The 27,796-nt window shown below is 38.0% G+C and overlaps 2 protein-coding genes and 1 long non-coding RNA gene across 6 annotated transcripts in view; 2 read left to right on the top strand and 1 right to left on the bottom strand.

Moving 5' to 3' along the window:
• PLAG1 (PLAG1 zinc finger) overlaps positions 1–15,476 on the bottom strand; it is a 48,603-nt gene extending 33,127 nt beyond the window's left edge. For all 3 annotated transcript variants that reach the window (XM_032316334.1, XM_032316336.1, XM_032316333.1), the window contains exon 1: positions 15,263–15,476. The gene's annotated coding sequence lies outside the window, so the exon portion shown is untranslated. The remainder of the gene's footprint in view (positions 1–15,262) is intronic.
• A 375-nt stretch (positions 15,477–15,851) lies between these two features.
• CHCHD7 (coiled-coil-helix-coiled-coil-helix domain containing 7) lies at positions 15,852–22,761 on the top strand. Of its 2 annotated transcripts, XM_032316347.1 has the most exons (5): positions 15,857–15,981; positions 17,478–17,548; positions 19,014–19,083; positions 20,554–20,652; positions 21,413–22,761. In XM_032316347.1, the coding sequence occupies exons 3-5, from the start codon at positions 19,030–19,032 to the stop codon at positions 21,515–21,517; spliced, it is 258 nt and encodes an 85-aa protein (XP_032172238.1). In that variant the 5' UTR covers positions 15,857–15,981; positions 17,478–17,548; positions 19,014–19,029; the 3' UTR covers positions 21,518–22,761. The 2 variants fall into 2 exon arrangements, with proteins under 2 accessions (XP_032172237.1, XP_032172238.1); XM_032316346.1 differs by lacking the exon at positions 17,478–17,548 and having other exon boundaries at positions 15,852–15,981.
• Positions 22,762–23,710: 949 nt separating this feature from the next.
• On the top strand, positions 23,711–27,581 carry LOC116575161. The gene is made up of 2 exons (XR_004279628.1): positions 23,711–24,898; positions 27,121–27,581. It is a non-coding gene; the product is annotated as an uncharacterized LOC116575161 (long non-coding RNA).
• Positions 27,582–27,796: the final 215 nt, after the last annotated feature.

Consider the following 27,796-nt stretch of genomic DNA (forward strand, 5'->3'; position numbering starts at 1 on the left):
TCTGTGGAGAGAATAACCTACTGCTATCAAACTACTTCTTCCTCTATATGTCTCCTCTGTTTCATGTCTCTAGAATGGAAGTACTAGACCCACATCAGAAATTCCAAGTGAATGTAGACAGGCTGGCTTTGTGCCTAGGGGCTTGAAGGAATGGTAGGGTCATTAATAAAATTTCTGAAGTCTGAACTGCTAGTTTTAGGGATGCTGAGAGTTTGAGAAGCCAGCCTTCTGTTCAGACAACCATGTCAAAAGAGGCCCTTGAAAATGCACATCAAGAACTTGCCAGTGAGGAAGGGACAGCAGTGATAAGGACTGGAGTTATATGCACGACAGTGGGCCACTACTTCAGATCTGGATTATAGTAACATTTCTGTAACTCTCGTCTCACACCCGTGGGCTCCACTTATTCTGGATTCTGAGTCGACTTTACTTTCCTAACTCATCCTCCTGTATTCAAAAAGCTAGAGTGCCTTCTACAGTGTGGAATGCAAACTCCCTGGGCTGGCAATCAAGACTGTTCAGAATCAGGCCTCAGCATACCTTTCTATTCTCACCTTGTGCTACCCTCAACAAACCCTCCCTTTGGTATTCTGGTGGCTGAGGACAATAAGCACATTTCTGCCTGCTCACCTCTGCTACAACCATTCATGTGACCTGAAGGCCCTCCCTTCTTTCTGCCCATTCTTAACTCATGTTCAAAGCCCACCTCAAGTTCCCCCTCTCCCTCCCTGGAACACCTGTCATGTTTACCATACCACTCATTTTGCATTTTAAGATCTGCTGCTTTGTGTTCTCTTTCATATACCAACCTATCATCCACAAGGCATAGAGAAAGACAAGGAAGAGGTAGAAGGCAAATATAAGTACCCCATGAGGGGCAGGATGTACTCTTCCTACTTCTGGCTCCCATCTGGAGAATAAGGAAACTTCAAAAAGAAGATGGTTTGCGACGGTACTCACTGGACAAGATGCAGACAGGTATGAGAGGAAAGCTTTGCAGGAGCTGGCCAAAGTAAAAAACATGCACAGTCAATGTGGGGTATGTCTCTAAATCCTCTAAATCTGGATCTGGAACTTAACTTGGAATTTTGGAGAACTTGGGATGATACCATATACTGCATTAAATTCTTTGAATTCTCCTGAATGTTAAGATAGTCAGTGACATTTCCATCTCAGAAGCCTAATATCTGAAATTAACTAAACACTATTTTCTTTTGTCATAAAAAGAATTATATTGTTTGCTGAATGAAAACCATTCAAAAAGAGACATGCATTCTGAGGGGAAATGGTTTTGCTGTAAATGTATTTTGAAGCAAAAACTGATGAAACTATTCTTACTGATATCATTAAATCCTATAAAACAAAGTTTAGGTTTATATTTTTAAAAATCTCCTTAAACTTAGCAAATTTATACCTTTTCCCCAATTCCTAATACATGGCTTAAAAATAGACAGGGACGCCTGGGTGGCTTAGTTGGTTGGTTAAGCATCTGCCTTCGGCTCCAGTCATGATCCCAGAGTCCTGGAATCGAGTCCTGAATTAGGCACCCTGCTCAGAAGGAAGTCTGCTTCTCCCTCTGCCTCTGCTGGCTGATCCCCCTGCTTGTGCTTTCAATATCTCTCCCTGAGAAATAAAATCTTAAAAAAAATAAGTGGATATGTAATATGTTCTAACTTGAGTTAGTGTCAACTTTATGACCGAAAATTTTATTTTTACTTACTTTTTTAAATAAATACAAAAATTCCGATCTGGATATAATTTAGGCTTATGCTAGCAAATTAATGTCTCAATAACTAGCTTACATGGCCTGCCCATCCTAAAGACTTACTTACACAAAGTCACAGAATTCCAGTTTCTAAAATAAGGATTGCTCCTTGAATACACATAATGCCTGCACTTTCTATCTCACAAGACTGTGGTAAGAATGAAATGAGAGAATACAGGTAAGAGCAAAGACTGCTATCCAGCCAAAGTCCTTTATAACAGATGCATGGTAGTAATACTCAAAATATTTTGGGTGATATAATTTAAAAGTCATGTTGGCTAATGATTCGGGGAATACTTTAACCAATCCAGTTAAGTTTCTTTTTCTTTTAAACAGAAACAGTCTCTTTTTGTGCTCATTTTGGTTTTGCTTTTACCGGGAAGAACTTTTCACTAAAACTCGGCTAAAAAAAAAAACCAAAAACAAAAATAAAAAAAACTTCTACTAGCTCTCATCTTTAAAGGATCAAAACATCTGCTTTCGTACTTGATCAGTTTCAAGCTCTCTGAAAAATACTCGTACAATTCCACCTTATTTTAGTGAAGTAACTGATGAAGCCGATGATAAAGGTGTTTACCTTTAAAAACTCCCAAATTTCATTTTTTGGCAGCTGAACACCATCCTTCTGAACCGTTTAACTTCAAAAATCTAGATTTAGTACAGCCTCAGACACAGAAGCAGGGTATACGAAAACATCTTTAAAATCTATAGTAATATGTGTGCTTATTTTTCAGAAGTGGTTTTGGACGTCATGGCTTGACACAAAGCACGGAAAAGCAGTGCATACAGTACAGAGGCACTGCCATACACAGGGTGGCAGCACTGAGAAGGAAATCCAGACTGACGGCAGAACGCCTGAATGGCCAATGCAGCCTCCCAAGTGTGCCTGGAATCTGATTATGAAAACACTTCTTAGACACACGGGGATTTTGGTTTTAATTAAGAAATTCCTTTTAATTCTGGCAGAGGTATTCTGCATTTTAGAAAAGCTCTCATGAGTCAGCCTCTGAAAGTGATCAATTGCACTTTTCTGAAAACAAACTACTTTCTCTTCCTCCTCCTGCACTGATAAAAGGTAAACTGAGTAGGATTAAATTTAAGCACCACATCATACTCAGTGTTTAAGCAGAGCAACTGTATCTCAAGTGTGTGTGTATACATACATACACCCATTTTGTTGTTGTTGTTGTTTTATGGGTTTTCTTCCCCCCAATTTATTTAAACTAAAACCAAAAACAGTTCACCTATTTCTCCCCACCCTCACCCCACCCTCTGCCCCTGGGAACTACCAATCTGTTCTCTGTATGTATGAGCTTGGTTTTATTTTTGCTTAAAGGTATTTAAATTAATTTAACATATAAAAAAGATCATAGAGTATTTTTCCTTCTCAGTCTTACTTCACTTAGCATAATAGCATCAAAGTCCATCCACACTGTCACAAATGGTGAGATTTCATTCTTTTCTATAGCTGAATAATATTCCATTATATATAATATAAAGTTTTATAATACTATACATTATATTATATACAATATTATATATAAGTGCCACATTTTATCTATGCATCCATCCATGGGCACTTAGGTTTTTCCCATATGCTGGTTATTACAAATAATGCTGTGCTGAATATGGGGGTGTACATATCCTTTCAAAGTTAGTGTTTTCATTTCCTTTGGATAAATACCCAGAAGTGAAATAGCTGGATCATATCGTAGTTCTATTTTTAATTTTTTGAGGAACCTCCACACTATTTCCCACAGCATCTGTACCAATTTATATTTGTACCAACAGTGCACAGGGTTCTCTTTTCTCCACAGCCTTGCCAACACTTGTGATTTCTAGGCTTTTTGAAATAGCCACCCAACAGGTGTGAGGTGATTATCTCATGGTAGTTTTGATTTGCATTTCTCTGATGATAAATGATGTTGAGCATCTTTTCATGTGTCTGTTGGCCATTTGTATGTCTTCTTTGAAAAAAATGTCTATTCAGATCTTTTACCCATTTTTTACTTGATTTGTTTGTTTTTTGCAACTGAGTTGTATGAATTTATATATTTTGGACATTAGACCCTTACCAGATAAATCATTTGTAAATATTTCCTCCCATTCAGGAGGTTGTTTTTTCATTTTGTTGATGGTTTTCTTGCTGTGCATAAGCTTTTTAGTTTGATGTAGTCCCACTTGTTCATTTATTTGTGTGTGTGCATGGCTTTTGGTGTCAGATTTTAAAAAATCATCACCAAAGACCTGTGTCAAGGAACTTACTGCCTATGTTTTCTTTTAAACCTGGTTTCAGGTCTTACATTCAATTCTACAATGAGTGTGTTTTCCTCATTGTATATTCTTGGCTCCTCCACCATAAATTAATTGGCTATATATGTGTGGATTTATTTCACGGCTCTCTATTCTGTTCCACTGATCTATGTGTCTGTTTTTATGCCAACACCATACTGCTTTTATTATTACAGCTTTGTAATATAGCTTGAAATCAGAGAATGTGATGCCTCCAGCTTTGTTCTTCTCAAGACTGTTTCAGCTATCTCATGTCTTTTGTGGTTCCAGACAACTTTTAGGACTGTTTGTTCCATTTGTGAGAAATGCCACGGAAATTTTCAAAGGGACTGCACTGAATATGTAGATTACTTGGGCAGTATGGACATTTGAATATTAATTTTTCTAATCCATGAGCATGGAGTATCTTTCTATTTATTTATATCTTCTTCAATTTCTTTCACGTTTTCTAGCTTTCAATATACATGTCTTTCACTTCCCTGGTTAAATTTATTCCTAGGTATTCTTTTTGATGCAATTGCAAATGGTAATGTTTTTTTCTTTTTGATAGTTCATTATTAGCATATAGAAATGCAACAGATTTCTGTATATTGATTTTGTATCCTACAACTTCACTGAATTAGGTTATTAAATTTAACAGCTTTTTGACAGAGTCTTTAAGGGTTTCCACATATATAATATCATATCAATAGCAAATAGTGGGCAGTTTCATTTCTTCCTTTCCAATTTAGATGCCTTTGATTTCTCTCTTTTTTTGCCTAATTTCTCTGGCGAAAACTTCCAATACTATATTGTATAAAAGCAGCAAGAACAGGAATCCTTGTCTTGTTCCTGATGTTAGAGGTACTTTTCACCATTAAGTATGATGTTAGCTATGGGCTTGTCCTATATAGCTTTTATTAAATTGAAGCACGGTACCTCTATGCCTTCTGCACTGAGAGTTTTTATCATAAATGGATATTGAATTTTTTCAAATGCTCTTTCTGCATCTACTGAGATGATCATATGACTTTTATACCTCATTTTGTTAATGTGGTTATTATTTTGACTGATGTGTGGATATTGAGCCATTCTTACATCCCTGGAATAAATCCCACTTGATCACAGTATGATTTCTTTAATGTATTACTGAATTCGGTTTGCTAACATTTTGTTGGAGATTTTTATACCATGTTCATCAAAGATATTAACCTGTAATTTTCTTTTCTTGTGACAACCTATTTGGTTTTGGTAGCAGGGTAATGCTGGCTTCATATGGTGAATTTGGAAGAATTCTCTCCTCTTCTATTTTCTGGAAGAGTTTGAGAAAGATTAGTATTAATTCTTCTTTTAATGTTTGGTAGAATTCACCAGTGGAGCCATCTGGTCCTGGACTTTTGTTCACTGGAAAATTTTTGATTAGTGACTCAATCCCCACACGAGTAATTGGTCTGTTAGTAATGGGTCTGTTCAGATTTTCTATTTCATCATGAAACAGTTTTGGTAGATTGTATGTTTCTAGGAATTTATCTGTTTTTTTCTCAGTTATTCAATTTGTTGGCATATTATTGTTCATGGTAGTCTCTCATGATCCTTTCTATTTCTGTAGTATCAGTTTTAACATCTCCTTTTTTCACTTCTCCTTCTGAGTCCTCTTTCTTTTTTTCTTAGTGAGTCTAGCTAATGGTTTGTCAATTTTATCTTTTCAAAGAATCAGTTCTTAGTTTCACTGATCTTTCCTATTGTCTTTTTAATTTCTATTTATTTCTGCTTTAATATATGTTATTTCCTTCCTTCTACTAGCTATGGGCTCTATTTGTTCTTTTTCTAGCTCCTGGAGGTGTAAAGTTAGGTTGTTCATTTGAACAAGAAGATACAGCATTTGTAAATATTTATGCACCCAAAATAGGAGCACCTAAATATATAAAACAAATATTAACAGACATAAAGGAAGAAATAGACAGCCATACAACAATAAGGGACTTTAATACCCTACTAACACCAATGGAGAGATAATCCAGACAGAAAACCAGTAAGTTAACATTGGCCTTAAATGATATATTAGACCAGACAGACTTAACACACATTCACAGAACATTCCACCAAAAGGAACAGAATACACGTTCTTCTCAAGTGCACATGGAACGTTTTCCAAGATAGATCATACGCTAGACCACAAAAAAGTCTTCAGAGGATTAAAATCATATCAGGCATCTTTTCCAACCACAGTGGTATGAAATTAAAAATTAATTACATGAAGACAACTGGAAAATTCACAGACATGTGGTGATTAAGCAGCATGCTACTGAACAACCAACTGGTCAAAGAAGAAATCAAATGAGAAATAAAAAAGACAAATGAAAATGGAAGTGTAACCTACCAAAGTTTATGGGATGCAGCAAAAGCAGTTCTAAGAGGGAAGTTCATAGCGATAAATGCCTACCTCAAAAAACAAGAGAAGACTAGTGCATATTTAAAAAGATTACCTGAGCTATGATTAGGAGTGCTCCAAAGTAGAAACTTCTTTTAAGAATATGATCTTGGGAACAAAACTGCTGTTATTAAATACAAGCAGCTCAAGTTTTAAAGTAATTGTCTTTATTATGTTATAACGTTCAAAAAGAGAGACTTTTAAGGAAAACTATAATGATCTAATGCTACTTTAAATGCTGTATTAATGTAAATGCTGTAATGTAATGTAAATGTAATATAATGTAAATGCTGTATTAATCTGTAATGCTACTTAAAACGAACTAAGATACCCCTAAGAGTCTAAAATGCTTAATGATTAAAAATTTCAAATGCAGTGGATATTCAAGTGACATAGATAAAAACAGTTCTAACACATTATCACATTCTTCCTTCAAAAATAACTACAATAACCAAATATTACTTGATTCTCTAAGTAATTTTGTGCCTCTATTTGAAAAACATATTCTCATTGTGTGAAAAGATAGATGTTTATGAAATTCTACAAACTGTCAGATAACGATATGTATTCACTTTGTTTACAAACTTCTAGGCATATAAAAATAAATTCAGGTACAGAACAGCTTTCAAATTAAGATTCCCTAATTTCAGTAGTACATCAAGTTATCCAAATATTTAAAACCTTTATTCTATATCTAATTAGATATGTTACATGATAGTTATTTCCATTTTGATTTATAATTAAATATTTTACATGCATTACCTTTTAAAATATACTGTATGTGAAATTATTGCTAAGGAATATTTGTCTTAAACTTTGTTCTTAAAAAGAAACTGAAGCAAATTACCTTAAAAGTTAAGCCTGATATATACACTTTACACTGGGCATAGTAAAATCAGTTATTTGTTTATATGACAGGAGCTCTGAGGATGCTCAAATTTTATGAAGCATTCAAAGAAAAACATAAAATATCACCAACTGCTGTTAGAAGAGTACCCTGTATTTGTAGGCATTTTCCTTCTTTGAAACATTTTAAACTCTTCCAAATAAGAACTACTAGAGCTGCTTCCACAATCCCTGGTATAATTTACCTACCTATTTTCTTATATGTCTAATTCTATTTTAGAGCTGAAACCATTAGCATTTGAATAGTGATTTGCAAACAAAATACTAATATTAGAAAAGTAACATAACCAAGGTTGAAATTTTATCCAATTAAATGACCTCAGACAATAACAAATTAGAAAAACACATGAAAAACATTTTCTCAGATTTACTTAGAAAACAAGTTTAGAAATACAAGGAAAGTAAATTCATGTTTGAGATATAGTCCCTAATCAGATATGCTGGTCATATTAATTTTAAGGTTAAAATAGATCTTACTCAGCTATATAAAGACACAACTCTCATAAACTGCAAATTTAGAACAAATTCAATTTTAAAGTAAGGGAGCTAATTTCTCTTCTTTGGAACAGAGCAGTTATAGGAATTATATTTAGGAAATACAAAAAGCTTAAGAAAGGTAATATATTCTTAAATAAAACCGTATTTTCATTTGATTTGCTAAAGTTGATTTAAAAAAAACAACAACCCTGATATTCTAACTCTTTTAGGGTATGATGAAAAGTGATGTGGGCACTATGTAATTCCAGCTTTAAGACAATACAAGAAAATAAAATCAAATTACTTAGAAAACGTAGCAGACTAAAATTCAGCTGGTGTCATTTTTAACCTGAACGTTTGAACAACCTTAATCTGTCAGGTTCAGTTTCTTAAAATTCTCCTGATGGAGAACAATTCAATCAACTTTTTATCAATACACCTTCAAGTGAACAAAACCGATTAAAACATTTTCTCAGCTTGCCTTCTAGCCAAGAGGCTAAATCCTTCATTCTCTGATCGATTTCTAGTTTAACAGTCTCCAAAAATGTATCTCAAAATTAAAGGCTCTAATATCTAATTATTGATTAAAATCATAGAAATTAAAAAAAAAACTGATGGCAGCCGTTTAGCTGTAGCATTTAATCTGAGAATTAATATTTCCATATTCAGAAACCAAAAGATAGGCTATCATAAGTAATCAATATGCACACATGCAATTTCAATATAGGTTTGAGACAATAATTCAAGTGTTTGATAACTCCAAGTCTAAAATGAGCCTCTTATTCTCAAGAAAGGTAGAGTTCAAGACTCTGCAAGGGCACATCATCATTCACAATCTGTAGGGGATTCAGTTGCCTTTTAGGAAAAGATGCCACCTCTAACCTCAAAATATTTTCTTATACTAAAGGAAATTTCCACACCAGAACATAATACTGTAAGAAGTCTAGATCCTCCTTCAGAAAGTCAATTGCTAATTAATAAATAGGAAAGAAAAATTTCCTTTAACTGTCAGCATATACCGAAAAACAATCCAGAAATTAAGAATTTTGTTGACTGTTCTTATCTTTACCTTTTGAAAAGCTTTTTAAATGTTATTAAGTGTGTAGGAAATGATACAAATTGCCCTAAAAAAGCCCACAAAGTACCTTGTTCTTAGATTAAGTTTTTAAAATCCATTTCATTAACCTAACAAAGCTTTAAACTTTCTGATGAAAAATGGATAAGATAATTTTCAATATTTTCTAAGATTTTTCAGAACATTTCCCTTAGGTACACATTTAAAATAATCTTTAAAATATTTTTAAAATATGAAAAAATTATTTTTCCTTACTTAAAAATAAAGAATTGAAAATAACCACTAAAAATTATTCTTAGAATTTAACTTAGTTTAATTCAAACCTAAGAAGATACAGAAGAAAGGCTTTGGGGGAATGTATTTTTAAAAGTTTATTATAAAGTCAGCAATTTGTATTGAAAATACTCTCTTATAGATTCCCCCAATTATCTCTCCACTTTCAGAGGGTAAATTTATTATTTTTGCTTTGTATGTAGTTATTCTTTACTCAAGTCAATTTTTAAATTTGCCATGATTTTTATTTTATTCTGAAATTCTCATCTCCCTATTTCTTTCCTATTAATTTTGGACATTTTAGTCCATTCTTATTATTCTCATTACACACTTTCATTCTTTAAACTCTTATTTTTAAAAGGCATCAAATAAACTTTCTAACACCTTTGTAGTTCTAGGTTTTCTGTTTTTAGATTAGGAAAAAAAATTCCACTTTAAAAAAAAATGCAAGGAAACATTTCAAGCAAACTGTTTATCCTATTAATCTAGGACCTAATTGCCTAAATTCACTCACTTTACATATGCACACACATTTCTTAGGTAGTCATCTCAAATTCCCAACACACACTGTGGTTAGTTTTAATACCATGATCCTGCAGTAACTCTGTTTACAAGACATCCAGGGACTTTTAAACACTAACAATTTTAATGCAGTATCACACCACTTCACTTTTTCAAAATGAGAAATTATTTGTTTTATAAAAATGGATTTCTGTTTTCTTATAAGCATTAAAAAAAAAAAAAAAGGCAAAAGCCTTAACACCCTAAGGACTACAAACGACAATACATACACAAAACAAAAATACCAAACATACAGAAAATAAAAATACCAAACCACCCTTGGTAGTTCCCCAGCACCCTAACCTTGTCAATACCACTCTGGAAAGAGAAGGCAGGGACAGGTGTACAAACTGAGTAGAATGAAAACCACTGGACAGGAGGCCAAGTGATTTAGAAGTAAAAATCAACTTATGCCTCTGTCATAATTTCTAGAAGGCTTTCGTACATGTATATTTCTTACAACATCAAATGTTAATAACTATACACTAACACTTTTATAAAATATTATGACCTACACTTTTTCATTAATTTCTCTTAATTAAGCTTGAAAATTAAATTTGCTAATGAAATATAAAACTTGTCCTATTATAAATGAAAAGCAGTAACAGAGTAGATGTCAGGTTCAGGCATTTCAATAAAAATTAGACACTGAAATACATGCAAAAAGTAAAAATGAGCTACCTCCAAAGTGATCTTATAATAAAATGGGAAAGAATTCCCACCCATGAATCCTAAAATCATAGTTAACTTTACAGCTTATCAATCTGACATACCCTGCCCTCATATTTAACTTATTTGTAAATACTTTCACACGGCTACCTAAACATTTACTAATTGGTTAAATATGCTGCCTACATTAATTTCTGTAAAAATTAAAGAAATTAAAGGTCCACTTTTGTTTTTTCACAGTGGCTGATATATATCTAAGTATTTGATGTTTCAGAAAAGGTGTTTATCAGGTCCTTAAAACATTTAAAACATGGCTCAAGGGACAATTTATAGTCCTTTTACCTTTAACATATTCACTATCTTGGATTTTGTTGAACACATTCAGTTGTTTTTTCCTTCTTCTGAAACTCTTCCCTTACTCAAATAACTAAAGAATCTAAGATGTTATCAACACAAAGAGAAAAAATTTATATTTATTCCTTATGCATTTGGAAACACATAAAAAAGAACGAGTATTCCATGCCGTTTGAGTAAACTTTCAGCAGAACCTTTTCCTGGGTTTGTGTGTGTGTGTGTGTGTGTGTACGTAAATGTGTGGGTAACAGGTAATTTTTTGTACATCTTAATTTCCCAAAGAACAGAGTTCTAAATAAAAAATATTAAAACATTCCTAGAAGGAACCAATATTTTGATTACACAACTCAAGGGGCAAATGATTATTGAAACAAAACTTTAAAGATGGTTACAGATACAGCTTAAAGTTATCTGGCTTTTCAAATACCCAAGACAGGAGCATTACATTTCATTTAGCAAACAATTTAATCCTTAGAAAGGAAAATTTCCAGAATACCAACCAAAATGTGTATGGCAACAACCAGCATTATGTTAAAAATGAAGGAAAAAAAATCCCACCTTTGTAGGATATTAAAATACAAAGAGTACCCTTAAAAATTTAAAATTATATTGATAAAGGCAAATTCACTAATTTATTTAGCTCTAGATATCTGTTTATTAAAATATTTTGGTTATAATAAACATACAGACATGGGATTTTTTCAGTACTAGCCCATATCTATAAACTATCTTCCACAACAGCTAAATTCCTTATAGAATTTCAAATGGCAGAATTAGACATATAAATTTCAAGTAATAATCTCAAAGTAGGAGGTTTCGCTAACTAACTGGAATGAAGATTTTGAATATACAATATCCTTGGATTATTTATCTATAAATTATCTTCCATAACAGCTAAACTCCTTATAGAATTTCAAATAGCAGAATAATGCATATAAATTTCAAGTAAGAATCTCAAAGTAGGAGCTTTCTCTAACTCTAATTGAAATAAAGATTTTGAGTATACAATATCCTTGGATTATTTCTTTAAATAGGTGTAATTCAGTGGTAGCTTCAGAAAAAGTATGTTCAACAGACATTATATCTGAGATATTAAAAAAGCCCAATACAACCAATTCAAATTAGATATTATGCTATGCTCTACCTAAATAATACTCTCCAACGAATTAAAGTTTTTATACTTTGCGCACTCTCAATGCATTTTCTAATTCAGATAAGCAGCCACTTGTGTAAAACCCAAGAACACGAAGAAACTTTTATACTACCCTTTGTGAGAGAGGAAAAAAATCACAGTGACAACACTTTTACTTAGGTTGACAATAAACTAATCATAACTTGAAGTGTCCAAACAAACTGAATAACTCAATGGTCTAATGTAATTGGAAGAAATATTTTTCCTTCACTTTTACAGAAACTGAATTTATTTGTTAGTAGTATGTAGTCTGTCGAAGTGGCAACTATTAAGATCCAAAAGTCTCATTTATTTTAAACAGAGAGCCTAATTCTGACTACTTATAATTAATGTAACTTTCATCAGCCAAAGTACAATAAAAATGTAAGAGAAATTTCAAAGGTTGTATAAATAATAATGGCATTCTGAAACCTCTGGACAGATGATTATTTGGGGGAAGGAGAAGTTTCCCTTTCCCATTGATAATTTAATCACTTTTCAATCAGTTTTGATTTAACAGTGGTTCGTGAGAATAATTTTTAATGAGTTCTTAGAAAGGTGTAATTGCTTCCAAAATCAGAAACCACAGATGATGTACTCAAACACTGTGCCGATGTAATGCTGTTCGGGAGGTATTTACTGAAAGGTGCAGATAGGAGCTCAGTTGTGAACACATGTTAACATACAATGGGCTTCAAAACAATAATCTGTTTGTACAGTAGGGAAAGAAAAAATAGTCTGTATAAAATGTACAAAAACCCAGCTCTAATTTTAATCTATTTCTATAACTCATAAAAAAAACAAAGGAAAATAGGCATTTATTTCAAAACTCCATATACCTGTGGAAAACGGAGCACAAGTCAATTCTATTTGAGATGAACCTTAATCTCAAACAGAATTCAGCTAACAATTAACATATTTTAAATTTTGAAAATATTGTGAAAATGTCAACCATTAAAGTCAACAGTAGTATATGATCAGTAAACATTTCCTGTTAAATAACACAAATAAATTCAACTTAAAAGATGCAAACTGATAGGTCTCAGGATTTTAAAACCTTTTAATTTCAAAGTAGCACAGTTACAGCACATGTATAGGATGGGCTTTAAAAATGGGTATGTGTAAACTTTTCCATGTTGTTGGTGTATGTGCTTTTTTCTCCCCTTAAAGAAATGCCTACTGCTTACAGTGTTAAACAATCTCCACCACTCTGTCTGCAGTTTTCAACCAGAAGTCTTCAATGTACCTTAAGCCAAATTGAATATTAGGTATTTTACAGCTTTTATAAAATGGCTGTAAAATCACATTATGGGCATACACAGGTCTTTGATCTTACTGCACAGAATTCATAACTGTTCAATAATGCTATACCATTACACCACACACCTTAAACTATTTCCATTTTTCCACAAATCCTTCCAAAATCAGCTTCCAAAGCAAAGAAAGGTAACATGAAAAGTTCCTGGGAGGCTTGTTACACAAAAGAACAGCTTGGATACAAACTAATCTACACAATATCCATCTTCTGTTGAGCCTGTTTATCTCTCCTTTCCCTCCATCACTCCTAAAGGTGGGTGCATTTGAGTAATGGAAAGAGATGGCTCTTCCACCACCACACCCTCCCAGCACCTCTGCCTTTGGTCTTCAGACAGTGATTGTGTGCAGGTGATGAAAATCATAAGAAAAGAGAAGCTGTCCCTTTAAAATGCCCTGCTCTGTCCCATATCCCACGTGGAACCAACATCAGCAGCACTTTCCCATTAACTTCAATGTGATGCAAGAGGCACCATCCTTTTATATACGTAAAACCAGAAAACTTCAGCTTAATACTCTTTACAGAGAATGAACAGGTGACAAACGGGTCAGGAAGGGAGAAACCAAGCAACGCCCCACCCCTCCCCAAAAGGTGCTCCAGTCCTGCACTCCAGTCTCTCTGTGCAACATCACCTCTCTACCCCTCCTCTGTAGAGCCCAGTTTAAAGAAAGGAGGGAGCCACTAACAAAACCTGAAACATAAATGCGACGAAAATGCAATCTAAAGCCGGAAAGGTTTATTCTTCCAATCACACACATTAACTCTATTAAGAAAATGGCATCACTTTTTTTTCCACCAAAAAAAAAAAAAAAAAAAAAACCCACCCCGCAAAGATCATTAAAAGAGAGTTATAAAATAGCAAATATAGTGTTTATCTTATCTCAGATCAATCCACATTACCAATAAGTTTAGCAGTTTCTGCACTACCACCTCCCCCCTCCCTCCCCCTCCTTCTCTTGCATCGGATTTTCACGTTTTCTCATTGTCGGTTGAGTTATAAAAGGCTTTTGCCCTTCGAAAGTTTTAAAAAATAAATAAATATTAACTCCTTGGTCCCTGCAAAGTCAAAATGGACTTCAGGGGTAAGGCGGTTCATACTTCTACCTTTAGCGAGAAAAGGGGGAGCATCCCGGATTTTTAGGGATTTTTTGCGATTTTTAAAAAAATTTTATTTGGTTATATGCCTGAGTTCTCCCTCCATTTTGGTTGTTTATGATACTGACAACAAGCTGTCCCTGCTCTGTGCAGATCTCCTGCTTTCATTTAGCACCCCCTCCCCCTACCCCCGCCCTCGCAGCCACACATCCAGGGCTCACACCTCCCCGCAGACCCCGCACCCCGACCTCGACTCGCCCACCTGAGGAAAGGGCAAAAACAAATTCATTTCTCCAAAAAAGAAAAACCTCTTTTGAAAAAGGGGCAAAGTTACCCCAAGTCACTCAAAGTGCCCCCCAAATATTGCCGACTGCGGGTTTCCGCCAGGCCCTTTGGGAAGCGACCTTCCCCCGGGATGTTTTGGTGGAAAATGCGGAGAGTTTACTCTCAAAACTGAATTTATATTAATTTTTCCCTTATTTTTCGGGTCTCTAATGTCTTCCGCTCTCGCTGCTGCCGCTGCCGCTGTCACAATATTCACAGCACCAGAGAGGAGGAGGAGGAGGAGGAGGAAAACTTTTCAAACTTTCCAGACCCTGAATAAAGGGTTTTTTTTTTTTCCCACCGACCTCACCTTTGGGTCTCCAGCCGCATCGCCCCCTGCCCTGTCAGAAGCGACTTCGGGAGTCCCCACACCCCCGCTTAATTATTTTATTTTATTTTTTATTATTATTTTTCTCTCTGGGGTCCTGAGCAGGGGCTGAGAGTAGCACAAACTTTTCCTCCTCCTGCCGCCGCTGTTGCTCCTCTGCCCCCTCGGCTAGTCCCATAATTTAAATAACCCTGATATTTCTCCCGCTAAACGCCTCTCCGCCGCCCCGGACCCCGGGAGAACTCACCGCGGGGCTTTAACATCCTCCCTCCGGCCCGTCCGCCGCCTTTACACCGCCCGCGGAATTTCTAATAATTTTTTTCTCATATTTCGGGCTGGACGCGGCGGGCCTGGAAATTGTTTCCTTACGCCTCTTTCCAGCAGCCATTGTAGTGTATGCGCTGCCCCTGCAGCCCAACTTGCAGCTGCCGCTGCCGCCGCCGCCGCCGCCGCCGCCGACGTCGCGCCCACCGCCGCCTCCCCCGGCCTCCTCGGCCACCGCCCCCGCCTCCCGCCGGCCCGCCCCCGGTCCCCGCCCGCCGCTGTGCCCGCCCCCCAGGCGGGCTCCGCCCCGGGGCCGGCCACTAGGCGTCGCCGCCGCCAGGGATGGGCTCGCCGATTGGGTTTTGGTGCCGCCCATCAAACCAAAGTGTTAAGAGGCGGGCCGCGGCGTGGGGGGCGCGGCGGGGCGGGGGATAGGGGCGTGGCCGGGCGCCCAGCCCCGCCCACTCCTCCCACCTCGGCCCTCCTCCCGCCAGCTGGGGGCGGGGCGAGACCCGCCCGCCCCCGCCCAGCAGGGCCCGGGAGGGCTGTCAGTCTGGCGGCGGCGCGCGTTGATTGGGCCGGCGGCCGCCGGGGAGCGGGGGCAGCACGTTGGGCTGCGCGCTACTTAAGGTCCTGCTGCGTGAGCCATTGACGTGTTTGGAGCTGGAGACGGCCTGGGCGCTGGCAGGGTGGCCGTCCGAGGTGAGTGGTCCCCCGCCCCATCTTCCGCGGCGACTGCGGGGATGCGAGAAGAGAGGAGTGTGGACCTGGGTCACCGCGGGCCCGAATCCTTTCTTTCGGCGTGAAGCCGCTGCCACCAGGCCTTGCCTCAGCGCAGGCCCTTTCCTGTCGCTTCTCCTTTCCACGACACCGGTTTGTTCGGGCTGGAGACGAGGAAAGTGACCCTCACTCTGCCTGGGCACCCCAGCTCTCCTTTACCCTGCTTCTCAACCTTTGGGGCGTAATTGCCACCCCCTCCCCCCAGTTTCCTGCGTTTTCCTGTCCCCCTGCCCCACTCGGCTCCATCGAAGGTCAAAGCAAGGTGTGTTCTGTGCCCGTCGTCCACTGTTAGACCGACAGGCAGCATCGCGGAAGGTCGCGAGACTGCGGATCCGCACCTCCAGTTTCTTCATTCGACTTCTCCACCCCTCCCCGCCTTGCTATGCCGACTTCCTGACCCTGCCTTTCTGCGCTCAGCAGTGGGGTAAGGGTTTTAGGTTCTCACATAACGTATTTCAGTTTCCTGCTAGTTGCATCTGCGTTTTATCAGAGCCACAGACCCCTGCCTTGGCTCTGAGCAGCATGTGAGCATGGATGTGTTCAGTAACGTTTTCTTCCTCTGGGGATGTGAACTGGATGGAAAATCAACACATACTTTTTAAAGCAATTTGCCTTTTGGAGAAGGTGTTAGAGTTATTCCTCAACTGTGCTGTGCTTTTGCGGCCCCTCCCTCAAATCTTTGGTTTTCTTTCCGGCTGTCCTTTGCATGTAGAGCTCTGTAATATTTGTTGAGTGCCTTCAGAAAGTAAGCAGGCAAGTGTTCTCTAGCAGAACACTCGATCTTCCCTTTAGCCCTTCTTCTCCTTGTAAACAGGCATTTCCTCTTCATTTTCAGTCGATACGTGAGGATTCAGGCAAAGAAGGTGACATTTAGAAATCCAAACTTAACATTGACTCGTATGTAGAATCCGGAAAGGAAAGGAAAGGAAATCTGAATAAATTAATGCTTCAGACTTGATTTGTGTACATATGATGTTACCTAGATGTTATTTTAAAAGAATTCTTGACTGATAATGATAATAAAATGCAGTGAAAGTGCATTTTCATATAAGGCACGCAACCAGAGTTTTGTGTATATCTCATTATTGTTAAGATTATATATAGGGAATATAAACAGCTTAGTAGAATTCTGTGTTCTTACATCATAGGATGGATGTAAAAAAGAAGGGTGTGGATTTACTTAGTACTGTTATCTCTTAGTGAGAAGTCAAGCGAGCAAAAGAATTGTGTTCAGGAGAGGAAGAAGCTTCTAGATAAAATTGAATAGCCACTTGAATTTCTTATTTTTACCTAGATGCTTTTGTTAGCTAGGTATATATTCATGTATTGTTCAGGGAAAATCATGAACTATAAGGATTACTTGGAAGATTCCTAAAAGTGAAAGGATACTGGAATGACTAAACTTTTTTCTCTTTTAGCCTGGACACCCTGGTCTCTGAACTGGGTGACTCTTGATTACAAATACCTCCACTTTTTAGGAGCTTACGAGGTTTGATTGATTTTCCTGAATGTACCTTATTTCTTTTACCATGACTGATACTTTTTAACTGTGTCATCTAGGGCAAGAAAAGTAGAAACCATTTCATACCAAAATTCTGACCTTTGTCTGGTTATACTGACTGATGCAGTTTTTTATTGGGTGGTGTTGTGTAGGTCATATTGCGTTACCGCTTGTTTCTCCTTCCATTTTTAGGTGGAAGATGGTTAAGCTAGAAGAGAATTCGAGAGTACATATTAGCTCAGGCCCTTAAACTTAGTGCAGAGCATTTAAAAATGCTTGTGGGTAGCTCATCAATAGTATACCCATATAGTGGAATGAAAAAATCACTTTGAAATATTAAATAGTTTGTTGATTATTGTTTTTTTTAATTTTCTTTTAGTTCCTTTCTATGACATGTCTTCCAAGATAATAGGCATACCAATTTCAGATGAACTCCATTATAGAGATCAGTTTTCCTGGAACATAGTTGACATATATGAGTACTGTGTGACTTGACTTGGAATCACTAGGTGGCTCTTAGGGAACTGTGATCATCTTTAATTGGTGAGGACTTCTGCAGAGTTCTCCATGTGTAAGGCTTGAGTTGGAAGGTTAATGGACCACAGTAGCATTTTATGACTTCCTTTAACCCAGGGAAGTATCAGTTAAATAGAAGATACCACTGGGAGTAAAGTTTCAGTTTTTCTTTTTTAGCTTTTCAAAATGCCAACTAAGCAATAACTTTGTTTTTTTAGTATATTGACCACCCTAGTGCTGGCTACAGAGTATGCAGTTAGGTTTAGTAAACAAATGTTTTTGCTAATGTTGGGTTGTACTATTTGTTCCACACTTATTTTGTATAATGATCAAGTGTATAATAAGGAAGTAATCATTAGAATGTATGCTATATTTGGGAGGTCTAGGTGGCTCAGTCAGTTAGGGATTGGACTCTTGATTTCAGCTCTGATCATGGTCTCAGGGGCCTGGGATTAAGCCTGGAAGGGAAGCACACTCCTCACTCAGCAGAGAGTGGGCTTGTCTCCCTCTGCACTTCCTGCCTCCCCACACTTGTGCATATTGGCTTGCTCTCTCTCTCTCTCATAAATGAATAAATATTCTTTTGAAAAAGAATGCATGCTGTATTCTTAGGGTATTTTTTTTTTAATGTGTTTATAGCTTAACCTTTAGAAGTAAAGATAAACTAAAACTGAACTATAACTGAACTTTCTTCCTGGACATTATAATCAAATTTCAGTGGATGAATTTAAATATGGCCTTTGTGCTGAGGCACCATGGCAATGCAAAGGAAAAACCCAACCAAATATGTATTGTCATAATCGAGAGGGCATACAAAGTTCCTTACTGGATAAGCATCCCAAAATTAATTTTTCAAGTACTCAGGGGTGTAATGAGATGTACTGATTTATTTTCTGTCATTCACTGTGTAACTCTCTTCTCTAACATCTCCCTGCAGTAAGGAAAGTATTAGGATGCCCATGGTAGCACGGAGGCTGAGAGATCCTGACATAAACCCTTGCTTGTCGGTAAGGTGATTTACTTTTAATTTTCACGAGTATTAATTTGGAAAAACAGACTTGTTGTGTTCTTATGGGCATCCATTTTCTGAAGTTCTTGAATAAAGTTATTTCTGTACAAAAATATTCCTGGCCAACGTACCCTCCTTTCACCAGAGCAGTTTTAGGTATTTATAATTTAGGTAACAAAGATCCATCCCCTCAAAGTTTCCATTTGTATAATGTGCAAGCATATATTTGCCACTGTAACACCAGACGGAATATGTAACACCAGGGAAAGTCTGTAGTCCAAAAGTGGAAAGTGGCAAAGTATATTTTTCAACTGCCACTAAAATTTGTTTTAATAGCAATAATTTCATCCTGTCCTTAAGACAGCCTGGCGACGAATAGGGCCTATAATGGAATTTGCCTATTTAAAGCCTAAAGCTTCCCACAAGGGTATCATGTACACAAAATGTTTTGTTTTAATAATAAAGTCTTATTGGCATCTATTTGGTATGACTAGCAATACTGACTTGTAGCTTTGTCACCCTGGAATAATGCAGTCATCAGACTGGTGCCATTCCCTGAACCAAATGCATTTTTCAAATGCACACATTCATTAAATATTTGGCATAGAATTTTAGCTTTGTTTTGTATATTTGATCTGTTTTGAACAGCTTTATTAAGTTTCTTTAGATAGACCGTGTTTCTTAGATCCGTGAAGCAAATTACCTATCCCTGGAGTTAAAGCTTTCCTTTAGATGACCTCTCAGAATCATACTTTTCACTTTGAAGTTTGTTATCCAATCTACTTCCAGTTTAGACAGCTTAATTTTAATTCCCAAATAGCTCCTACCTTTGAACTCACAGCCCTGTGTTGCTCACTTAGGTTTTGAAGTGATATTAATGATATCTATTAAAACTGCATGCATAATGGTATATGTAGTTGCATAATGGAGGGAATGATAGCCAAAAATACATTGAGATGAGTGGTGTTAATATACGTTGCCTTGATGTAGACCAGTTATTAGCGACTTGCTTAGGATCTTGAAACCTGCTTAACATGAAACAGTCACGTCAAAGTGAGAACTTGGAAAAGCAGGACAGCTGCAATCTGCGTTGGGAGATTGGGTTTTGATTCTCACTGTGCAGTAGTGATTTTCAGCACCTTGCACCCTGCCTCCGCTTCTTTGTTAAAACGGTAACTGGGATAAATGATCTCAGTCTGCACCCTGGCTCAAGTTCCCATGATCAGATATTCAGAAAACTGACCCAGACTATGAAAAGGAAGATGTCTGCCCTGAGCAGAATGAGTGCTGGGATGGTTGGGAAGATAATTTAGTTTCTGTTCATTACATGCTCGTTAAAAGAGCAGAAGGGAATGAGTTCATATTATCTGTTCTGGAGGGAAGTGGCTTCAGAAGTTTGGGGGTTTTTTGTTGTTTTTTTTAAGATCCCATTCACCCTCTTAAATGACGCTTTTCTTACATATTTAAGGAATCCGATGCTTCTACCCGATGTATGGATGAAAATAACTACAACAGGGAACAGTGCTCCACTTACTTCTTGAAGTATAAAAACTGCCGGAAATTCTGGGTAAGCCTAGCTTGGTTAGCTTTGTGTCGAAACTCTTCTCTTAGGCATGAAACTGAAGCCCCAAATCAGTGCATACCCACAGTCCCTTCTTGGTGATGCCTGGGGAAACTTAAGTTTTTCACTCTCCTCAGTGTTTCCTGAAGGATCCTTGCGAGCTTTTAGTGGCTGCCTCCTCCTTCTCCAGGCTGGAAGAATGCAGGTCTCCTGTGGGTCGGTCTTCCTATGAGTGTTTAAGAGCTGCAGCCCTAACACAATAACCTTGTTTTAATTTTAGTTCTGGGGATGAACAGAATGGAGAGCTTGCTTTGTCATCATGCAGTTTATGCTTCCATTTCTGCCTTCTCCTTTCCCACCACCTCTCATGGTTGTTAAAATGGTCCCATTTTTCTTGAGACTTTGGTCTGTGATTTCTGTATCTCTGAGCACTAGATCCAGCTACTTCCTTTCCAGATCTTCTAAATTAACTATTGCTTTCATGTGGCAATTATATAGTAGATCCTCTTGATAGACTGGACTCTTGTGCTCTTGTACTTGAATAATATACATTCCCATCCCAATTACCGTCAGCGCAGTTGGAATGATCACTTCTTTTTAATTAGTTTGAAAACATAATCTGAAGTCCTAGAATAAGTTTTTTGGTTCCTCTTTACACTTGGTTTTTAGAATTTCCTCTTTGAGGAAGTAGTGGCCAATAACTGGCAAATGAGTAGCATTTGATATATGACTGATTTGGATTTCTTCTTTTTATACTTACGTGCAGAATTCTGTCATGGTCCAGAGAAGACAGAATGGAGTGACACCATCTATGCCTACAGCAGCAGAAAGAGATGAGATCCTGGGGGCAATGGGAAAGATGCCTTACTGACTGTTTGCATTAAAATTGTTTATTTAATTTAGAAGCAGATGAATACTTTCAACAAAGATTACTGTAATCTTTTAACCCCTTTTAGGCCTTACCCAGACAGATCTTAAATTCTACAAGGGCAGATAGAGTTAATTTAGCCTTGCGTCCTTTGTGTTTGCCCTCAGTGCCGTGAGATAGTCTGCCAGTGCTGACTGTGCCATGCCGCTGAGTTCACATGACTTGCCAAAGGTAAGGGAGCATTAGGAAAGGTGATGGGAGGAGTGGAGCTTTTCAGCTGGCTAACAAGCAAAGGTAACAAGTAAACACTTACTGGCAATGAAAGGAAGGTGGTTTCCAAGGATGGGAAATGACACGAGCAACAGCATGGTGGAAAGAAAGCTCAAGCTAGCTTTGGAGAGTGGTCTATAGGCTGTTTCACCTAGAGTTTAAAGTGGTTGGTGGAGTGGCAGAACAGAGACTGGGAAGGTAAGTTCACGGTGGATGAGCAGTGGGCCTCAGATCTCAGGCTCAGCAAAGGAAGACCTCCATGCTCATTTCACTCCCTTGTCTTTGTTTAAATCAGAGTAGTACATTAACTGGTCTGGGAGGATTGTCGAATAAATGGCCTTTTCCTTTTTTTTTTTTCTTTTTTTTTTTTTTTTCTTTGTTTAGGGAAAGGCTTTAGTTAAAAGGTTCTGTGACTAAAATCCATACATACTGGATAACCTGAAGGCCTATACTCTTGAAGCACAGTAATGGGAAAAAAAATTTTTTTCTTAGAAGGGGGATTTCTATTTGCAGGAGGAGGTGGGCAAGGAGAAGTATGAACACACTGGGATGAGACTAGAGCTCCACTTCATTTGTGCTGTAAACACACAAATATTCAGTATGGTGATTGGGGTAGGTTGTGTGGCAGCTCTCATATCTACCATGTTTTTAAATCCAGTTTATTTCATTTACAGGCCAGTTTTAGAACCTATTATTTAATAATATTTAATGCATACTAAAGAAATCAATGAAAGCAAATAGCTTGTGTCCCTTCTCTTTATCTGGTGCTGGATCAAGAGTGTTATTTTAAAGGCTGCTGACCACAAACTACCATCTCATTGGTATAGTCCAAAACCCAGGTCAGATGTTTTTAAGCCATATGACCCTGATTGTTAAATGTGATTCTATTTGAATAAAAGTTGGATTGTATGAGAAACGCCTTGATTTGTATTGATTGCTCTAAAAATGATGGATTAAAATAGGACCTGACAAGAAACCAATACTTGTGTGACAAGTATTTCAGTATTTTAAGCGTGCTGTTTAAGGGTTTGGAATTTTACTGTCACCTCTTTAAATGTACCTACCAATATCAACATTTATCCAGGAGCTATTTGTCTTGGCCTAGCCCTTTTTTTTTTAAATAGCAAGTTTATTGAGATACAATTCAGATACCATATAAATCATCCACTTAAAGTGTACAATACAGTGATTTTTAGTATATTGAAAAAGTTGTGCGGCCACCACCACAATTGATTCTAGAACCCTTCACTCTAGAAAGAAACCGTAAGCACACATTCATTTCTTCTTAACACCTCCCGTTCTCTTCAGCTCTCCAACACTTAGGCAACTATTTTCTGTCTCTAGAATGGGCTATTCTGGTCATTTATAGGAATGGAATCATATAGTATGTGGTCTTTTGTGACTGGCTTCTTTTACTTGGTCTGATGTTTTCAAGACCCATTCATGTTAGTGTGTCAGCCCTTCATTGTTTTTTGTTGCTGAATGGCATTCCATTGTATGGATCTACCATATTTTTTGTATCCATTCATCAGTAGATGGGCATTTTGATTGTTTCCACTTGGAAGCTATTATGAGTCATGCTGTTTCTTGAATATTTGTGTACAGGTGTTTGTGTGGTTATTCATTTCTTTTTGAATATATCCCTAGGAGTTGAATTGCTTGGTCATATGGTAACTATGTTTAAACTTTGAGAGCACTGAGAAACTATTTTCCGAAGTGGCAGCACCATTTTAAGAGTTCCAGTTTTTTCACATTCTCATTGACACTTATTATCTGCCTTTGATTACAGTCATCCAAATGGGTGTGAGCTGGTGTCTCAGTGTGGTTATGATTTGCGTTTTCCTGAAGGCTACTGATGTTGAGCATCTTTTTATGTGCTTATTGACCAGTCATATGTCTTCTTCCTTGGAGAAATGTTCATTTAGATCCTTTGCCTATTTTTAAGTTGAGTAATGTATCTTACTTAATTGTGAGAGTTCTTTATATATATTAAATACAAGTCCCTGATCAGATAGAGGTATACAGATGTTTTCTTCCCTTCTGTGGGTTGTATTTTCACTTTATGTTATCCTTTGAAACACAAAAGTTTTCAATTTTGATGAAGTCCAATTTCTTTTTTCTTTTGCTACTTTCGGTGACCCTTCTAAGAAAGCATTGCTTAATTCCAAGTCAAAAAGCCTTTATCTTCTAAGAGTTTTGTAGTTTTAGTTCTTATATTTAGGTCTTTGATCCATTGAGTTAATTTTTGTATGTGGTATGAGGTAGGAATCCAACTTCTTTTTCTTCTTCTTCTTCTTCTTCTTTTTTTTTTTTACATGTGGCTGTCCAGGTCCTAGCACCTTTGGTTGAAAAGGCTGTGCTTTCTCCTATTGGATTGTCTTGACACTCCTACTGCAAATCAATTATGGATGTCAGAGTTTATTTCTGGATTTTGAATTCTATTCCATTGATCTATATGTCTGTCTTAAGTCACACTGTCTTGATTATTGTAGCTTTGTAGTAATGGCATAGCTCTTTGATGAATGGTTTCTGTAAGTGTGTTTTCTATGAAGTACTCTTGGTGACAAACTAATTGGGGACATTTGACCAGCAAATCATTAATGTGTGTAATCATAATATGGCTTCACTTAGGCAAGGATGTTCAGTTCTAAATTTGTCTTCACTAACTCCCCAATTCCTTCTTTGCCTCTTTACACTGTACCCTGATAACTCCAGCATACTCGTCTTATACCCAGATTATGTAAGACTTTGCTGTACTACTTGGGAGAGGCAGAGACCCATCCCCACTGTCACATTTGCCAGTATTGTCCTTCTCTTTCCAAGACAGTACAGGAAAAGTGAAGCTAATTAACCTGATAAATCATTTGTATCAGGATGTGTATTGGTGCAGTGAGAAAATTTTCAGACAAGCCTTTGATATCAACTATCAAATATTTTACTGTGTTCACCCACATCTCTCAGAGAAGGTGTCTCATTGCAGATTCTCCATGCGGTGGGAGAGAGTGGCATGCTGTGAGGTAGTATGTAGAAGCAATCCTTTTGAGGATCATTACCTACTTGAAAGCTCCCTGTGGATATAAGCTATATCATGCATAGTTATATCCCTAATACCAGGTAAGCGTCTAGTGTGTGTAATTGATCAACAAATGTGTATGTGTGGGGGATGAGGGGTGGCTTTTAAAATTGAACACATTGAAAAACATGCTCAAACACCACAAAAGGGTACACGATGTTCAAAGGTCCAAATAATGCAAAAGAAGATAAATCCGCCCAGAAGCAGCCCATGTCAAGTTTTCAAGGTTCTTATGCATATAAAGGATATCCATATGTTTGTTTTACACAAAAGGAACAACCTATTGTATAAGCCGGAGGTACCTTGCCTTTTTCTGTTATTGATACAATTGGGAATAATTCTCCACCCTTTCTTTCAATGCCTGCAGTTTTCCCTTATGTAGTTATATTGTCACTGAACCAGCCTCCCGCTGATGGGTTCACTGTTAGAGACAAGGTTGCAACATGCATTATTGTGTATGGTTCTTTGCCTGTTCTGTTTTCATCTCTATAATACATTGCTAAGAATAGAATTTCTAGGTTAAAGGCTCTTGCATTTTAAATATTGTGGGTATTGACAAGCCACCCTCCCTGAAGGAACACACTGGTTTCTACTCCAGTGAACAAAGCCTCTGAGTGTTTTTTCCTTACACCTTCAGTCTTACTGGTACAATATTTTTTTTAAAGATCTATATTTATTTGTTTATTTGAGAGAGACAGAGACGGGGGCGGGCAGAGGGAGAGCAGGAGAGAAACTTAAAGCAGACTCCACGCTGAGGGAGTGCGGAGGCCAGCACAGGGCTGGATCTCAAGACTCTGAGCCAAAACCAAGAGTCTGACTCTTAACAGACTACGCCACCCATGTGCCCCACAAATGGGTACCTGAAAACCCTTTCATCCTTACAACTGTCAAATGAAAAATGGAATGGGTGTACTTGCTTCCTTTGTCCATTTTTTTTCTTTTTTCTTTTTTCTTTTTTCTTTTTTTTTAGATTATCAGTGAATGATTTGGGGAACTCTTGATTTTTTAAGGAAACTACCTCTTCGTCATTTATATTCTGTATCTTTCGTCTCTTATAATCTCTGTGGAGTGATTTACATTTTAATGTATTTAGATGGACTGATGTTTTTGTTTATGTTTTCTGGTGCTCAATAAATATGAAATGAATCCAACTACAAGTACTGCTATTAGAGTTCAATTCTGCTCAACAAATATTTGCCAAGTGTCTATAATGTGCAAAGTGCTAGGCTAACGGGGGTGGAGGAGCATGCATGAGTAAGTCACCATCTGGCCCTCAAAACACTTCACTGTGCTGCGTGGGAGGAAGAAGCTGGGAGGAAGAAGTGAGCACCTCAGTAAGAGCAAGAGGAAACTTCTAAGAAGGTAAATACCTTAATAAAAAAGGGACACATGCTTTTGGGGTATCGGGGATTAGTCTCTACTGACTGAGACCAGAGTATGTGAAGGAAGAAATGTAGAACAGGTAGAGTAGGTTTACATTACAAGGGGCCTTGAATTCTATGCTTGAGACTTTAAACCTTGTTCAGTATCTAAATGAAAGCTGCTGAAGTGTGATGGAGAGGGTCAAATCAGTTTGTGTTTGGAAGAAAAGTTCAGGAGGTGCTGAGATAGGATTTTACAGTGATCCTAGATCACTGCAACCGTCTCACTGTTTTCCTCCATACATTCTTGCCTGACTGCAAGTTCCTTTGCTATGCAGCTGGCCAGAGAGTCTTTCCAAAATGCAAATACAGGTCTGAAAATTCCAAGACCATTGCCTCAGGACACATGTCTAAATTCCTTCCCTTGGTTCACCGGGTCCTCTAAGATCTGGGGACATTTGTGAAAGGGTGCAGACTTGAGGAAGTGGGGAACGGGTCTGCTTTTGGAAACACAAGACCAAACCTGTGTCTGCAAGCACCTTCCATCTCAGCGAGCGAGGCGGACACGGAAATAGCAGACTGTATCCTTTCCCTGTGGGATGTCTTGCTGCCACCTTCTCCATTGCCCATACACACCCAGTTTTCTCAACTTGAATGTCCATCTCTCAAATGCTGTGGTTAAGTCCTGCTTTCACGTTCCACTTACATGGATTGTCTCTAGTACCCCTTGCCAGCACACTAGTCAGAATGAATGCCCCCTCTTCATTCCCCTCCCATCTCTAGGGTGACACTCACCGTGTGTTCCCTGGCTAGCTGCGGATGTCATCGGATGTGGTTACATTAGGCAAACAAAGTCACCTAGGTGTTCTTTTAATTTCTCACTCTCTGTTTTTATTTTGCAGAATAAGAAAATGAGAAATGTGACCCAAGTGTCCAATGTTTTATTCTGAAAAGGAGCTACAAAGACGTGGGCTTGGTTTGCTTTTCAGCTGAGAACACAGGAACAATTTCCCTTGACAGGTTGAAGATGATGAGCGGTTTCTGTTGTGGGTGGTTGAGCGTGCAGTGGTCAGTGTGAGGTCCACCTCCCACCTGCCTTTAGACTCCGCGGGCCCGCCGGACCTCTTGGAGGGTGCTGGGCTTTGCCTCTGTCAACTGGGTGAAGCTCTTGCACACTGACGCAACATCTGCTTCACAGCACCTGCTTTCTTCCAGGGAAGCCTGTAAATTTACATTTAAAAATCTGTCTGTCTACAAAAACTGTCACCGGGCTACACAGCAACATCACCCAGGTGCAGGGGCTTGATTTTTTGGTTTCTCATCACTGCATTTAGAGTCCACAAATAAATCGGCTTGGGACCAACTCCAGTTCCTCCAGCGATATTGATAGCCCCCCAGAGAAAGGAAAAGAAAGCAAAAATCATTTCACAGCATCATATTCTGGTGTCGGCAGGAGGAGGGGAAGAAGGCAGGTTGGAGGGACGTTTTGGCAGGGGGAGGAGACGACCTGACAGAGCTGATGAGTTGCTGAGAGAAAAGTTGGGAGTGCTCGCTGGGTGCAGGGAGCTGGCACTGGCA

Source organism: Mustela erminea, chromosome 16, assembly GCF_009829155.1.
Source record: "Mustela erminea isolate mMusErm1 chromosome 16, mMusErm1.Pri, whole genome shotgun sequence".
Taxonomy (NCBI): Eukaryota; Metazoa; Chordata; class Mammalia; order Carnivora; family Mustelidae; genus Mustela; species Mustela erminea.